Raw genomic sequence first — 16,214 nt, forward strand, 5'->3', positions numbered from 1 at the left:
TGCGTGGCGTGCGGGACGCCGACGCTCGAACCGCACCAGGGCGTGAACTGGCCCGTTTGCTGCCTTGGTGCGTGGCGCCGACACTCGAACCGCACCAGGGCGTGAGCTGGCCCGTTTGCTGCCTCGGTGCGTAGCGTGCGGGACGCCGACACTCGAACCGCACCAGGGCGTGAGCTGGCCCATTCGCTGCCCCGGTGCATGGCGTGCGGGACGCCGACGCTCGAACTGCACCAGGGCGTGAGCTGGCCCGTTTGCTGCCTCGGTGCGTAGCGTGCGGGACGCCAACGCTCGAACTGCACCAGGGCGTGAGCTGGCCTGTTTGCTGCCTCGGTGCGTAGCGTGCGGGACGCCGACGCTCGAACCGCACCAGGGCGTGAGCTGGCCCGTTTGCTGCCCCGGTGCGTGGCGCCGACACTCGAACCGCACCAGGGCGTGAGCTGGCCCGTTTGCTGCCTCGGTGCGTAGCGTGCGGGACGCCCACACCCCAACCGCACCAGGGCGTGAGCTGGCCCGTTTGCTGCCTTGCTGCGTGGCGTGGGGCACGTGGACGGTCACCCTGTGCCATGATTTGGCTCTTCCCAGCTCTGCAAGGTTCACATTAATGTGACGGTACGATGATCAACGAGGACGTGCACAGGCACACAGCAATGTACATAGACAGACGTGCATACAAACATTCACTCTCTACTTGCGGATAGAGCACACTTGCTGGTTCCTACAATGCGAGAGCTACAGCGAACATTCCTGAACGCGGTAGCACTGGAACATGTGCGGGCCTCAATTCACACATCCAACCCGCCTCGATTTGATTTGTTTGCTGTGTGGTGATGTCCGCCACCATGTCGCGAGCAGGGCGAGATGTTCCCCCACACAGCTGCGCACGATGTGCGTACACGGAGTTTCGCATCAAAGCCCCCGCCTGTGTGTTGTCATGCCGGTATGCTCGAGAATGCATACCCGCCCGATCTGCAACGAGAATGCACCACTCGCATCCAAGTCGTCGAGCGCAGCCAGCCGGCTCCCTCTCTGCATGCAGACAACAAGGACTGCCATACCAGCAGCCCCACACCTGAACAAGACTGTCAGTGTGTCCACGAACAGCCGGCGTACGAATGTGTCCCTCGTCTGAGCCCAGCTCAAGCTCTCTGTAAGTCCTAATTCTTAACCCCGGCTGCCATATGTACACAAGATACCAGGAGCATATACGATGGCAGTGCACGCCGTACGAGACGGTCGTCAGAGCTCAAGGTGAACAACGAAATGTCCGCACTCGCCTCCTGGGAATGCGGGATCCAAACAGGTCTCCGCCCGAGCCCATCATATCGCCCTCCGGGTTGTGCCGCACTGCTGCGAGACGTGCAGTAAGTGGTGCGGGCACCGTATATAAACCGCGCACAAACCTTACTTCCATGCTCATCCCCTCATCCTCTTCCTCCTGCCGTCGCCTCCCTCCCACTCGTCCCTTCTGCTGCCCGCCCCATGCTGTCCGTGGTGTCCGCGAGCTGCAGAAGCAGGCTGTGCCCCATGGGTGCGGCCGCGGCCTCGGTGAGTCCACTTCGCGGCCAGACGTGCCCTGCTAATGAGTTCTGGCAGGCACATGGCGGTCAGCACATGCGGAGGACATGGGACCGGAGCGACGTACGTACTGAGTCCGCCCTTGTCGTCTACTGGGCCCCGCTGACGGGCTCTCGCTTCCAGCCGGCTGGTCACCACGTCGCGACGTCTGCGGCTCCGGTGAGTGCATGTACGGGCCCCTTGGGCAGGTCTAACGAAGTGCTACAGATGCGAGACGGTCAGGAACCCCGAGGACATCAGGCTCGCAGCCAGGTACGTACCGGCTCCCTCTTTGTCGTGCATGGGTCGCTGCTGACAAGTTTGCGCCTCCAGCCCACCGCGTACCGCGTGGAGACGTCTGCAGCTGCGATGAGTCTGCGTAAAAGCCCCCTGGGCACATCTAACGAAATCCTGCACATGCGAGACGGTCAGGATCGCCGAGGACACTATGCCCGGCGCGAAGTACGCACCGATTCGGTGCTCGTCGGGTACGTGCCACAGCTGACGTGTCCTCGCTTCTAGCCAGCTGTGTATCATGTCCAGACGCCTGTGGAGGTGCCCACAAATGGTGAGTTCAGTCGTCTCGCATCGGGAGTGTCCCGCTGACTCACAGGATTGGCAGGCTTGCGCCGCGAGGTCGACGAGGCCGCGGCAAGTGTTGACGGCGTGTACGAGCGTGGGTACGGGCCGGAGAGCGCAGGAGGGCGGTGGAGCCGTATCGTAGTCGTATGTAATAGACAGGTGCAGTAGAGCACTGTCTCCGCGGTGTTCGCGGCCCAGCGGGTTCGCAGAGCTCGCACCGCTCCCTCAGCGCAGACGGCTGGTACCTGGTGTGTCAGCTCATCGGTATTCGTCAATAAGCTTGACCGCTTACCGTTATCCAGCTCGCTGGGGCGAATCTTGAAGAACGGCGGCCGGTCCGCGAAGATTCAGGCCCACCGGGGTGTTGGGGGTGCCCAGACGCTGCCAGGGCAGGTGAGTGCGCTGAATGGTGCGGATGAGCTCGCGTCTCACCTCGTTACAGATAGCAGTAGCGATCTGCGCAACAATAGCGGCGTTCGGCGGGGTTGCAGGCCGGCAGGAGGGTGAGGGAGGGAAACCGGTGGATAAGCGCCCGTAGGACGTCGCAGACAGCGGACACGATCGTGCGTGACGTCCCGGCTTGTAGCACTTGTAGACACCGTAGTGATGGTCGTATGGTGCATTATAAATAATATATGGTGTCACTGAACGAAGACGGCGCGAATTAATGAGCGTACAAGGGCGTGAAGCACGGAGGACTTACCACCACTTGAGAAAACTTGTAACCTAGCCGTTGGCGACGGCCGGATGTCGCCGATGACGACTTAGGCTGCATATACGAGTGCCCTGTGTGCGCTGTACGCGCCGTCGCGCATCGCAGCCGTCTGTGCCGTCCGTGTGCATCGCAAGGCGGCGGCGAGCGCTCGGTGCGCATTTTTGAATGCGTGTGCCGATCGCCGTGGGTCGTTCGTGATGCTATAAAAATGAGTGTTCGCATTCGATTAATGTACGTTTCGTAGCGGGTTAGTACGCACGTTGTTCCTCCCGCACATCGCGCACCGGGGCCGGGTCCTCGCGTCCGGCACGCACCGCGGGGGGTGTTCTGGCTGCAAACAATGTTTCTATGCTCGACTAGACGTCAAGAAGATGTCTCGTATTGGTGGATAGGGCGCGTACGCACCCGCTGAGGAGCTGCTCAAGAGGGGAGCACCTGGGCGCCGATTCCGGCGAAAGAGGCAGCCGTCGAGATGGCACGGTAGCTCGTGCGTTGAGGACGGGCTTAAGACGTCTGTGGCGTCTTATAGAGTGACTTGGATGGCCCCAGAGGTACTAGAGGTGTGGGAGAGTGCCGGGGAGCAAGCAGGAGACGACCTGGAGCTTGCAGGACGCCTCCGAGGTCGCGCTAGGCCAAGTGCTTGCGTCAGAGGCAAAAATAGCGAGCCCTGGCGTCCATAGTGGTCGCTGTGGGTCGCCCGAGTGTTCTAGCAGCAGCGGAGGGGTCCAGTACCCGAAAGAGAGCGAGAATGGAGCGGGAGAGCGGTCGCAGGGGCGCTCAGAGCAGCCAGATCGCGTCCCGGTGCACGGGCAACCGAGGCACGCGCAACAGAGCGAGCAGCAGCAAGCGAGTGAGGGCAAGAGTAAGCCAGAGGCAGCCTCAGACGTCAGACGAGCGGGACAGAGAGGCCAGAGTGTGGCGGGCAGAGAGCGAGCACGATCCCGGCCAAGACGGAGCCCTGACCTGAGCCGAGGCGCCGGGCAAGTGCGTCACTGGGCGCCTTCTTCCCCGCACTCGACAACCTCGACCTCACGCTCACGCGCCCTCGACCGCCTCTGTTTGCGATGCGCTGCCCCTGCCGCTGACCGCTGAATGTCTCGCTCTATGCTGTCTTCTCTAGTCCGCCCTCTATGGCGGCGGCTCACCTCCACGACGCTCTCGCACCCTGCCCGCACATCGAGCTACTCTACCGTGTCCGGGGCCCGCCCAGCATCCCGGACCTACCGACACACTCACTGCACGGCCTTCATTGCCGTCGGAGAAGGTCTTGCATATGGCCTCGACCGCAAGCTCAACGCGTCAGCCATCGGGAGAAATCGAAGGACACTGGCCGGTGAGTAGCCTACTGTGTTCCGCTCGCATGTCCAGCTCTCATGCGACCTCTTCCACGCTCAGTGCTTGACGATTGCGGTAGATTACAAGCTTAACTGTACACCCGAGAAGGTGGAACAGATCCCCGCTCTCCAGGAACGCGTCGCAGAACGCGTCTATGACCTTATGTCCCACGGCGGCCTCTACATCAAGATAGGTACGTCGCATCCTCTACACTCGCTATCTGCTGCTCATGTCTTGCCTGTACAGGCTGAGCCATTGGTAATAACACCGCCCTCCCTCCCAAACCCCTCCAAGAGAAGTTTGGCAAGCTCTTCGATGATGCACCGCAAGTGCCCTACTCGGTTGTTAACTCTGTCTTCGCAAAGAGTTCGGGCACGCACCTGCGGGACCCGACAGGGTGTTCGAAGAGTTCGAAGAAGAGGCGGCCGCGAGCGCAAGTATCGCGCAAGTGCACCACGCGAAGCTGAAGACCGCGGACGGCTCGGATCAGTGGGTCACCATCAAGGTCCAGAAGACAAACATCGGGAAGCAAGTCGAATGGGATCTCAGGGCATTCCGTGCCGTTATGTGGGTGTACGGGAATTACCTGTTTGACCTCCCCGTCTATCGCGCCATTGGTGAGTCCGTTCATGGGTATTCATTGCTCACGCGCTGACACCGTGCGGAGTTCATCACGTATCACCTTCGATGCAAACTCCATTTTGAGCTCAAGGCTGAAAATGCACGCGCCACCGCCGCATTCGTCGCCTCCGAACCCCGCCTCGCAGACCACATCTACATCCCGCGCGTCTTCCCCGAGCTCTCCACCAAGAAGATCATGACCGCCGAGTGGATTGACGGCGTCCGGCTCAGCGATAAGCGTGGCATCGCGCACCTCATGGGCGACGACCGCGCCTCCGCCTCCAGCACCGACCCGCTTGCCGTCGACCGCTTCCTGCCGCTGCGCGGGGGCGCGAAGTGGGTGATGCAGACGATGGTCGACCTCTTCAGCGCACAGATCTTCGACTGGGGCTGGGTGCACTGCGACCCGCACCCGGGGAACGTGATAGTACGCCCCCACTCAGACCCGCGCTGTGCCGCGCGTGGAGCGGCACAACTCGTTCTGCTCGACCACGGGCTGTATGTACACCTCCCGCGCGAGTTCCAGCAGCAGTACGCACGTCTGTGGAAGGCACTTCTCACGGTCGACTTTGCGGCCGTGAGCGCGGTTGCGGGCGAGTGGGGCATCGGTGCGCCGGACCTGTTCGCGAGCGCGACGCTCATGCAGCCCATACGGTTTGCGGAGCAGGCGCTGTTGCCGGACTTCGAGCGGATGAACGACCACAAGCGCGGGGTCGCGATGAAGGCAAAGCTGAAGAGCTTCCTAACGGATACGGACCGCATGCCCAAACAACTCATCTTTGTCGGCCGGAACAAGCGGGGAGTACGCTGTAGCACTTCTTTGCGCCCTTCGCTTATCGTCATCCTCGACAGGATCGTACAAGGTGTGTACTACGCTGCGATCATCACACTCACGCTGACCGCGGATTTGCACAGGTAACGACCAGATGTTCGGCTCGCCCGTAAACCGGATCCGCATCACAGGCTACTGGGCCTCTCGCTCGCTGGCGACCTCACCTAGCCTGGGTTTCGCAGAGCGTGCGTGCGAGCTCGGCCGCCACATCGTGTTCCTCACGATCATGTTCTCTATCGACACCGTATTCTGGGCGACGCGGGTGCGCCAGTGGCTTGCGGCGCGGTTTGGTCGCCTGCACGGAGCCGGCAATGGGTTTGAGGACGAGCTCGAGCGCACGATGCGCGACTTTGCGGAGTCCAACTTCGGCATTGACATCCCGGAGAACGTGTTCGACAGCTGAGCACGAGGGCTAATGGTGATAGATTAGATGTTCTTGCTAGATGATACACACGCAATCCCGGACCATGACCAGCATTCTTGTATTGTAATCCACGAGTAGCGCCAGACACCACCAGTCGCGCGCTCAATGATACGGTAGTAACGGGGTAACAGAAAGGAAGGGGTAGTGGGTAGTCGGAATCCAAAGTGCCACTCCATATCCAGGAAAAACGTAGGTATCACAGATGTATGCCACAAACTTACAGCTTTATGAGGCCCTTCATCGCGTTCGCGACCGCGAAGCTCGACTTCGCTATCACTTGGCGCGCCTCCTTCGAGACTTCCGTCTGCGCCTGAACCTCACTCAGCTTGTTCGCGTGCTCGCCGAGCTCGCACAGGATCTCCTCGCCCTGTGTTTGTGCGCCAGGCGGGAAGTTGTCCTTGCAGACGGCGACAATGCTTGACACGATCGTCATGATCTGCGTCAAGTTCTCGTTCAGTGTCGGCGACGGCGTTGGGCTCCGCACGCCCGACAGCACGCTCTGGATTGCGTACACGATCGCCTCTGTCTGCGCCTCGAGGTACGGCTGCAAAGAAAACGCGGTGAGCAACCTGCACAGGCGATCTTACGAAGAACACACCTTGAGCTCTGCCCAGGCCTCGTCGGGCCCCTCGCTCGTTGCCGAGCTGTCACTCTTGCTCCCGTTGGTCATACCTTTCGGTTGGTCAAAGATCGGCGGCGGCGAGCTCGCAGCCGAGCTCGACATGTTTGACAGCAGCCTACGCCCCTCGAGCAACGGCCTGCCCGTCCCGCTGCCCGTCCCGCTGCGCGGCGGCAACACCGGCGAATAGCGGTCGTCTCCATTGCGCGAGCTCGTGCTGCTACCCACAAGTTGATGCGGCGACCGCAGCTCCTCCACCGCACGCAGCGCCGGGGCGTACCCGTTCGTGGCCGAGCTCGCAGCAGCGGCTGAGGCGAATTGCTCTTGCTCCGCCTTCGTCACCCGCCGGATGTGCACTGTCTTCCCGATCTCAGTCACCATGGTGAAAACGTGGCTTGCAGCGGCATCGAGCAGGGAGACGGGCGCCATGCCCGCACTCATCGCATGTGTCTTCGCGGCTGCAACAAGATTGCTGAGCGTTGCGTCGAGCCGTTCACGGAGGGACTGGAGTGCTTCGAGGTCGACCTCGGCGCGATCGCGCTGCGGTCGTCGCTCGAAGGCTGTTGTGAAAGTCATCTCCGCTGTGCCCACCGCCTCCCAAGGCACCGCCGTCATCATCATCCCCATCCGCCGCCTGCAGTCGCGCGCTGAGCCCGGTCAAGCCACCAAGGCCGCCGACGGGCGGGCTCCGCGGACTTTGCTTGCCGCCCTCATGTTCCCAGTAAGTTCCTCGTTTTGAGTCCAGACTCGCGCTAACTCACCTCTTACTGGGTCGTACAAGCAGGACACGCAAGAAATGCGGAGGCCGGCGTGGATTGAGGCCGGCGGGAGGGAGTTCTTGCGAGGGTGGCAGATAGGCGCCTATAGGGGGCCGGTCGTCAGAGACGAGGTCGTGCGCGACATCCCAGACCGCAACCTTCGTAAATGGTCTTGTAGTATTCATAGATGCTATAATAATAATATATCTCGTTTCTGGGAAGACACGGCGTGGATTAGTGGCTGTACGAAGGTGTTAGGTGGGGAGGAGGGCGTACGTGGGCCCTCTGGGTGTCCTTAGCGGGCCCCGGTGGCTCGACGTCGAAGGCAACACCTTGGCGGGGTTCGGGGAGCCTCTCGGGTGTGTGTTGACGCATGTGAGACTTGCGCGTGTTCGTCGCGCAGCACCGCAGCATCATTGACCCGTTTCTGCGCATTTTTGAACTGCTGCACCAATCTCCCTGGGACCTTCGACAATGCTACACGGATGTCTCTTCATTTGAGATATTGATGTTTCGAAACAGGTCAGTACACACCTTGCTCTTCGCACATGGAGCACGGCACCGCGTGTCATCGCATCTCGCAGTGTGCGGGCGTGTTCCGGCTACAAACTGCGAATCTGGGCTCGAACAGACATCAGAAGCGGATCATGTATCAGTAGCACCGGCGCAGACGTACTCGTTGAGAAGCTGCCCAAAGGCGCGGGTGGTGGGCGCCTAATGGAGGCAGAGCGCTTGTTTCAAGGGTGTCTGGGGTGGGGATATCGACGGGGAAGACCGGCGAAGAGGACGAGCAAGAGAGGTGAGCCGGCCTGAGGCTGAAGTGCGGGCACTGTCCACGCTGTGATGCGAGAGTGGCAGGCTTCGCCGAGTGTGCAGAAGCGATCGTGCGAGTGTGCGAGTGCACACCGGTAAGTCCACCCATCGAGCCCCCGCACCCCGCTGACAAGCTCCTATGGCTGCAGAACTGTCAGACACAACCCGCAGACGACGCGGGGCTCGAGGTATGTACCGGAGAGGTCCGCGTCGTGGATGCCCCGCCGCTGACGTGTCCGCCCACCCAGCCCGCCGCCGCCCACCGACCTCGTCGTGTAGCGTGAACGAGCTCGAAGACGGTCAGTTTCCGCCCGTTCCGCTGGGGAAATGGCTGGCTGACTCACCTCCTTCGCAGATCCACGCTGGACGGTCAAATCGAGGCCTCGCAGGCATGACAGAGCGGGCGGGTGCAACGACGCGCAACAGATGAGCGGGAGGACGCCGGGCGGGATCGTATCGTAGCTGTACGTAAATGGCAAGTGCGGTAGTAGTCGAGGGGTGCAGTAGTCGTCACACAGCGGTGCCGCGAGCGCGTACACGTCTCCCGATGCGAATACCTGGTATATGGTACGTCAGCTCAGCGCAATGTGCTGATATACTTGCTAACCCACGGCTATTCACGCAGTTTGGCCAGGACCACCGGCGATGGGAGGCGTGAATGGGGCTCGCTGGCCGTGTGCCGAGTAGTGAAGCGGCTACAGGGGCGGTAAGTGCGCCGAGTTGCGCTTAAACTCTCACACATACCCATGACAGGAACTGTGAGCGATAAACGAGGGAATCACGGTGATAGGAGTGGATGGAGGCCGGCAAGTGGGTCCGCAAGGTAGGTCCTCCGATAGGCGCCCATAAGATGTCACATTGTGCGGACGTCCGTGCGGAGGATGTCGCAGCTGGTAGGGCTTCTGGATAGCCTTGTAGTGGTAGTAGGGTATCGTAGCAATGAAATAAGCTGTTGTTGAATAAAATCAGGATGAATTAGTGAGTGCACGAGCAGGTTAGATAAGTGGTGGGTGTACCTGGGTCAATATCGTAAAGAAGCGGCCCGCAACAGCCTTGGGGCAAGTGCGACGTCTTGGGGAGCATGTGCGACGGTCTTGCATGCATGTATGCACGTATGGTGGTCGTTCGCAGTCGTCGGCGCAGGGAGGAGAGCTTATAGAGCGCAGCAGTCAGCACACATCCCTCGAGAGCGACAGAGTGCTTACCGAGTCTGTACGCAGGCTGCATGTCCGACGAGGTGTGTGCTGGCTGTGTTCTCATCGAGCGTCGCAGCCGTTCATGCCAGCCGCACAGATCGCGCGTCGGCGGTGGGGAAACACATTAGCACACAGCTACAAATAACAAGAATCCGACGGCACTCACAAAGAGGTGGTTCTGGGTACCCTGGATGATCGTCTTCGCGTGGAAGAACATGAAGCCGATGAGGAGCGCGGACACGATGTTCAGCCCGACCTTCGCCATGAGGTACGTCCGGTCGCGCCAGTGCGCCTGCGCGTCGCGCAGGAGCAGCGTGCGCAGCTGGTACGCCCACGTCGTCGGGAACGTGTTCGTGAGCGTCGCCTGCACCGCGGGCTTGCTGCGGCCCTCCGCGTGGATGCGGTCGAGCGCCGCATACGACTCTGCCGCCTCCGCGCTCTTATTCTATGCCTCGTACCACTCCACATCTGTCGTCGCGGTCGCCCCGGCTCCTATCGCGTCCAGAATGTACTCCGTCGGGTTCTGTGGCTGGCGCAGGCACGCGGAGAACCGGAGTGGCTCGCGCACGCTGTTCGTCGGCAGGTGCGTGTCCATCTGCTGGCAGTAGCCCGTGTGCACCTGGAAGTCCGCGGGGAGCGGGTGGCCGTTCATGAGCCGCTGGCCGGTGACGACGCCGCCGGTCGTGCGCTCCGCGAGGACGTTCAGGAGCGTCGTCTTGCCCGCCCCAGACTCGCCCATGAGTGCGGTGAGCTTGCCCGGGGGCACGTACCTGGAGACGTCGTCGAGCAGGCGGCGCGTGTGGCCGCCGCCGACGGGCACGACGTAGTTGAGGTGCTGGAACGAGAACACGTCCGTGATGGTGTGCGTCGCCTCTTTGATCGCCTGCGCCTCCGCGTCGTGGTGCACGCCGATGCCAGCTGCGGCCGCGGCCGCGCCCTTCTCCTTGTCCGCCGCGGCGTCCTCGACGATCTCCGTCTTGGTGCCGCGATTGAAGAGCATCACCGCGGTCTCGCCCGCGATGCTCGTGTTGTTCTCCGTGAGCGCGAGCAGGATCGCGATGAACCCAATGCCGAACGCGCAGAGCACGCCGAAGTTCTGCATCGCCCGTCAGCATCTGCGCCATGACACACGATGGAAGAGAAATAGACGTACCCGCCAGAGGTGGGCGTACGTGTACCCGTACGAAAGCGTGACGTAGTCCATGCCAGAGACGGTGAGCTGCCCAGGCACGGACCCCACGGTCGTGCACACCTGGTTCGCAAGCCCGACGTTCTCGTAGCCCGCGCCCTGCGGCACGAGCACCGAGCAGTCCGCGTGCACCGTGTGGAACTCGTTCACCATCAGCGCCTCGAAGCTGTACTTCAGCGGCTGCATACGCAAGCAGTCAGCATTGGTGCATCATGCAGGGGGTAAAGGGAGGCACGTACGTTGATATATGTGATCCAGTGCAGCGCGGCGATCATGTACGGCTGCGGGATGCTGTAGCCGGTGTAGAGGACGAGGATGAGGTTGGTGAGACCGGCGATGGCCTGCGCGGGTGCGGCGCTCTTGAACAGCGCCGCGAGCGAGCGGAACCACACCTTCATCGTGATTGTCATAGAGAACGTGAACAGCAGGAAAATGCTGCAGGACCGGTCAGCGCTGCCCCAGCAAAAAACAAAACGAACTGATGTAGTTGAGAACTCACAAGAACTGAGCAGCAGTCTGCTCAAGCGCGACCAAGAAGTAGATGAGGATCGCGAACACGACCATCGTGATGAACGTGATCGGCACGTCCACGAGCGTCAGCGCGAGGCCCTCCACGAACGGGTGGTACATCGCCGCGCGGCTCTGGCGGTGCACCATCGGCCGCTGCGAGAACAGCGCGGGGATCTCCGCCATCGTCGACAGCACGGAGAACAGCAGCGCGAAGAACAGCACGCCGCCGCGGCTGAAGAACGAGACGACGACGTTCTTCAGCCGCAGGAACACCGTGCCGACGATGAGGCCCTGCAGCACAAACAACGCGAGCTGGATGACCTGCGCTGCCGCGCCCCCGCGGATGATCTGCATGTGCCGCGCCATGAGCGTGCACACCTGCATCGGGATGCTCGCGATGTACGGGCTCTTCTTGCTCGCGTGCCGCCCGTGCTCCGCCTTCACGCTCTTCTTGCTCGCATGCCGCGCGTGCTCCGCCTTCACGCTCTGCCGGTACGCGTCCGCGCGCTCGGGCTTGCCCACGAACGCGGCGTGGTACGCGTCCATGTCCGCGCGGTTCTCGCGCGCAAACTCGGAGCGCCTGTAGTGCTCCGCGAACTCGGCAGCCGTGCATGGCACGCGCGCCTCGAACCCGGGGCGCACGATGTGGCCGTTTGGGTCGGTCACTGCGGCAGAGGGGGGTGATCAGCACCCGCAGCGGGAGATGGAGAGACGTCAGGGGGGCTCACTGGCGACGAGGAAGTCGGCGGTGGTCTGCCGGTTCGCGGGCTCGTAGCCACGCACTCGAGATCACGGGTGGAGTTGTCCCACGAGTTGAGCAGACTGCGGGCAGTGAGCGCCTCGCTGATCGACACACACTTCTTCTCGCCGCCCGACACGCCGCGCACGGACGCGTCGCCGACGAGGGTGTCCTTGACGTACCGGAGCCCAAACACGGTCTCGAGCACCTCGACCATGCGCGACACGTGGTCCTCGCGCGATGCCCCAGGGAGGCGTGTGCGCGGTGTGCGCGTCGTCGCCGCGAAGCGCAGCGTCTGGTCGACAGTGAGCGTCGGGAAGTGCACGTCGTCCTCCGGGCAGTACTGCACGTCGCCCCGGAAGTGCCGCTCAACCGCGTCGGGCGTGAGCGAGTCGTACGCGACTGTGCCCCCGACGGCGTGGCACTCCGCGCGCCGGTTCGCGAGCGTCTTGAGCAGCGTGCTGCAGCCGGAGCCGGGGCGCCCGAGGACGACTGCGTATGGCGGGGGCGGGCGGTGGTCAGTGTGGGAGACGCGGGGACAGAGATGGGGGGGGCGTACGGAGCATCTCGCCAGGGCGCACGACGCCGTCAAAGCCGGAGAGGATGTCGCGCGTGGCGGGGTGCATCTTCGACCGGACCCCCTGGAGCATGTTGAGCGGGTTGAGGGTCGAGCCGAAGGTCGGCTGGTAGGACGCGGCGGCGCCGACGCCGACGATGCGCAGGTCCTCGAACACGACGCCGAGCTCTCTGCGCTTGATGTCGGACTCGTTCAGCCTGGGCAAAGTTCGCAGTCAGCGTCTGCTCCGCATGCACCCCGGACGGACGGAAAAGGAAAAGAGAATGGCACACGCAGACGGTGCCGAGCCCCGGATGCACGTTTGCGAACGGCTGCGCAGATCGATTTCGTTCTTTCGGGATCCTGCAGACGTGAGGTCACTCAGTCTATCCCGGGACGTTGCGTACAAGGCTAGTAGTCGCCGTGTTCTTCCCGCTTGTGGCGCGTCGCAGGGCGTGGAGTCGAGTGCTGCGTGATGTGCATGAAATCTCCGGCTGAAAACACCGTCATCGCTCTGGGAGAGAGGTCAGGATCGAATGCTCTATTAATGGCAGAAAGGGCCCGAACGTACCGGCTGGCGAGCTGCCCAAGAGGGGGAGCGACGGGCGCCTATACGGGCGAGGGAGGCGTCGAGCTTGATGCTCCAAAGAAGGGCGTCCAGAGCGGGCTACAGACGTCCAGGACGTCGAGAGGGGTGCATGAGAGGGCCCAGAGCCGTCGCAGTCGACAGAGCCAGTAGGGACGTCCTAGGCATGGTGGTGTCGTCTAGAGGGGCGCTGTATGGCGCCAAGCGCTCTGGCCGGGTCGAGGATGCGAGAGAGGGCCGCTGTCGGGTGTGAGCAGCGAGCGCAGTGAGAGAGGAGACGTCTAAGTGGCCGTCCAAGGCGGACAAGGCCGCGCAGGAGAGCGGCAGGCAGAGCGAGGGGGTTCAGATCGAGGTTGAGCCTGCAGCCGAGGGACGGGCACTCCAGTGCTGGCCTGCGCTCTGGCGGTGCATGGGGCGGGCGGGCAAGCGAGACTGAGACTGGCAGAGTACAGAGGGCGCAGGAATGTGATGAGAGAGCGAGCAAGAGAGCGAGAGCAGGGAAGCGAGGCAGGACGAGAGAGAGAGGAGGAACGGCGTCATGTGCAGACCTCCACGGGAGGCAATCAAGATAGACGCCGGCTGGCTGCTCTCCACCGTCCGCGCACTGTAGCCTTAGGTCGAAAATCGCACTTGCGACGTCCAAATTGCATTGTATTCCATCGTAGCATACTCGTACTGTACAGAGGCAACATATTAAGTCCGGACGGGCAGAACTACAAGCCGTAGAGGGGAAACAAGTCCCAGAGGAGCCCCTCCACGAGAATGCCTCCCGAACGGTCAAAACATGTCCGAATCGCGCGATTCGACGTTGTCCGCATCGTACCGTCTCCAGCGCACTATGCGCATCCCTGCGCCGCGCGCGTCATCGCGAAATCGCGCGGGAATCGTTCAGAGCCTAAGGGACTCCCCGTGGGTGCAGAGTCCTCCTGGCCGCACCCCTCGTAGGCATCCAGGCACGCCGAACGCGCGCGTGCTCGTACTCCAGCATCGTTCTGCACCGTACAGTCCGTCTTGGCACAGCTGGGCAGCCGCAAAGTGGTGGAATCGCGGGCGGGGCCATCCGAGGACGCTCCAGGACACAAGGTCCGAGGCTCGTGCGCTCTCAGGACGTTGGGGCACGCTGGGATCGTGTACAGGGAGTGCCAGGGGTCGACTGCACGCGACGCGTTGCTTCCAGGCCACTCAGGTATGGACACGGATGGCGTCGGGAGCCCGAGAGCTGGCTGGCAGCCCCAGACCAACGCAGAGCGCTGAGGACGCGCCAGGGGACGTTGGAACCGCGCACAGAGCCCGCTGGGCGTCGTGGGAGTTCAGTAGAGACGTCTCGACGTGGCCGCGGTGCTGCGATGTGGCGGAATCGACAACGACGGTGCCAGGAGCCTGGGGAGCGGAGTATTGCCTCGGGCCGCGAGCAGGCCGGCTGGGGGTCGAGATTGCGCGTACGCAATCTCCAGAGTCGCCGGGTGGTCGCCGGGTGTCGATACAGTGCGCGTCGCGTAGCTGCGACACTGCTTTGCGGTGGAATCAAGCGGGAGGGTGGCTGCAAGAGGCTTTGGGTGCAAAACCCTCTTCCGAGGACGTCGCAGGGAGCGGAGGGCGGCGAGATAGCACGGAGCACTTTAAGGTGTTGTAGGATGTCGGTAGAGCCTGCGTCGGGTAGCTTCGCGGCTGCGAACGCGCGAAATCGCGATTGGAAGACTCCAGGGCTCCAGCACTGGCTGTCGCAGCAGAGGACGGCCGTGGGCTGTGAGGAGGACGGCTGGAGACCCGAAATCGCGCGTACGCGGTCTCCAGAGTCATCGGGTGTCGATATGATGCACGTCGCGTGGCTGCGACACCACATTGTGGCGGAATCGAAAGGGAGGGCGGCGGGAGCCCAAGATCTAGCTGTAGGCACCAAAACATCTGCTGAGCGCGCTGTAAGAGTCGTGAGACGCCGGAATTGCACACACGAGGAGCTAAAGGACGCACCATATTCGCGGGACTGCGTGGACGTGGCTGCGATTCCGCGAAAGCGCAAAATCGCGAGGGAGAGTGCCGGATGGGGCGCGATACTCAAACACTTCTCCCATCTGCCCAGACACTGGAATCGCCCCGGATACGGCGCATACTCCCCTCCAGATAAACTATAAAGGGAATAGACGCAGTTTTGAGGCTGTATGCGCAGTGCGAGGTCGTCGGGAAGCTGCACAAGTCGAGGAGGAGACGGCGCGCACATAGGCGCCCATCTCGCCTCCTCAACGCGGCCGTGTCTTCCGAGTGCCCTGGAGAGGTTGTGGGGGGCCAAGATTGCGGTCGCAGGTATCGGGGAGTCGTATGGTACAGTAGAAGTCGTCGGAAGGTGGCTGGGCGGTGACGCCGTCGCGGAATCGAGAACGAGGGGCATTGAGGGCAGCCTAGGGGCACGACCGAGTTTGAGCAGCTGCTAGGCATGTTAGAGAGCTCGAATCGCGGGGAAAATGTGTGTCATACCTTGGAGAACTCCCACAGAGCGCGTACCTGCAACCCCGAGGCTCTACAGGCCGTGCAGCCGCACAAGCCAATGTGGGACTTGACTGGCCCCCTGTGCTTAAGCACTGCCCGCTGCGGCTGCGGTGAGTGCCCTATTCTGCCACGCGAGAGGTCGTCTGGGAGGGCCACAGCAGCGGCGGTATGCTGGTGTGTCCCCACGGCTGCGCCATCTTGTGGTGCTCGCGCGCTGGCCGCGCATTCATACCGCTAATAGCTGGAAATGTGAGTAACAAGTCCACGAACAGAATACAGATGTGTGCTCACCTGTAGACAAACACACATGCCATTCTCCCAACCCGCGGCCACGTGTTTGCGGTTGTGGTAGCTAGCTGCGTAGCGAGACTAGCTACTAAGTACCCTCTGCTTAAGTTGAGGGTGGTATGGGGCATCGGGGGTGTGTGTCGGTAGCAGAGTGCGAGGATGGGGGTGGCCGGCAATGCCAGCTTTAACCTCGCACGTCCGAGAAGTCCTGCTCTCACTCGGCGAGGCCAGAGCAAGGCGGGGCATCCTCTCGCGTGCTAGGGGACAGCGGCGTAGGCGCGGCGCAGGCAGCATGGCCTGGCAGGAGGAGGAAGAGGAGGAAGAGGCGCCGGCACTGCCGTGCCAGCCTGTTGGCGCAGGCTCGGCTTCCTCGGTGTTCTCGGCCTCGAACACCGGCCCGAGCCCACGTGGCT

General features: G+C 62.3%; 3 protein-coding genes across 3 annotated transcripts; 1 reads left to right on the plus strand and 2 right to left on the minus strand.

Moving 5' to 3' along the window:
• Nucleotides 1-1,524: 1,524 nt before the first annotated feature.
• Nucleotides 1,525-6,042, plus strand: TRAVEDRAFT_54565 (uncharacterized protein; the record flags this gene model as incomplete). Its single annotated transcript, XM_008047483.1, has 13 exons — nt 1,525-1,545; nt 1,594-1,638; nt 1,699-1,734; nt 1,783-1,827; nt 1,888-2,016; nt 2,077-2,122; nt 2,177-2,234; nt 2,439-2,529; nt 2,579-2,639; nt 4,266-4,379; nt 4,552-4,803; nt 4,954-5,670; nt 5,723-6,042. The coding sequence occupies 13 exons, from the start codon at nt 1,525-1,527 to the stop codon at nt 6,040-6,042; spliced, it is 1,935 nt and encodes a 644-aa protein (XP_008045674.1).
• A 238-nt stretch (nt 6,043-6,280) lies between these two features.
• On the minus strand, nt 6,281-6,733 carry TRAVEDRAFT_137391 (uncharacterized protein; the record flags this gene model as incomplete). The annotated part of the gene is made up of 2 exons (XM_008047484.1): nt 6,281-6,595; nt 6,662-6,733. 2 exons carry the CDS (start codon nt 6,731-6,733, stop codon nt 6,281-6,283), a joined length of 387 nt encoding a protein of 128 aa, XP_008045675.1.
• A 2,776-nt stretch (nt 6,734-9,509) lies between these two features.
• TRAVEDRAFT_25077 (uncharacterized protein) lies at nt 9,510-12,537 on the minus strand (the record flags this gene model as incomplete). The annotated part of the gene is made up of 9 exons (XM_008047485.1): nt 9,510-9,584; nt 9,616-9,894; nt 9,916-10,545; nt 10,603-10,818; nt 10,878-11,073; nt 11,138-11,813; nt 11,877-11,930; nt 12,005-12,379; nt 12,447-12,537. 9 exons carry the CDS (start codon nt 12,535-12,537, stop codon nt 9,510-9,512), a joined length of 2,592 nt encoding a protein of 863 aa, XP_008045676.1.
• Between the last annotated feature and the right edge of the window lie 3,677 nt (nt 12,538-16,214).

This window comes from Trametes versicolor, assembly GCF_000271585.1.
Source record: "Trametes versicolor FP-101664 SS1 unplaced genomic scaffold TRAVEscaffold_21, whole genome shotgun sequence".
NCBI lineage: Eukaryota > Fungi > Basidiomycota > Agaricomycetes > Polyporales > Polyporaceae > Trametes > Trametes versicolor.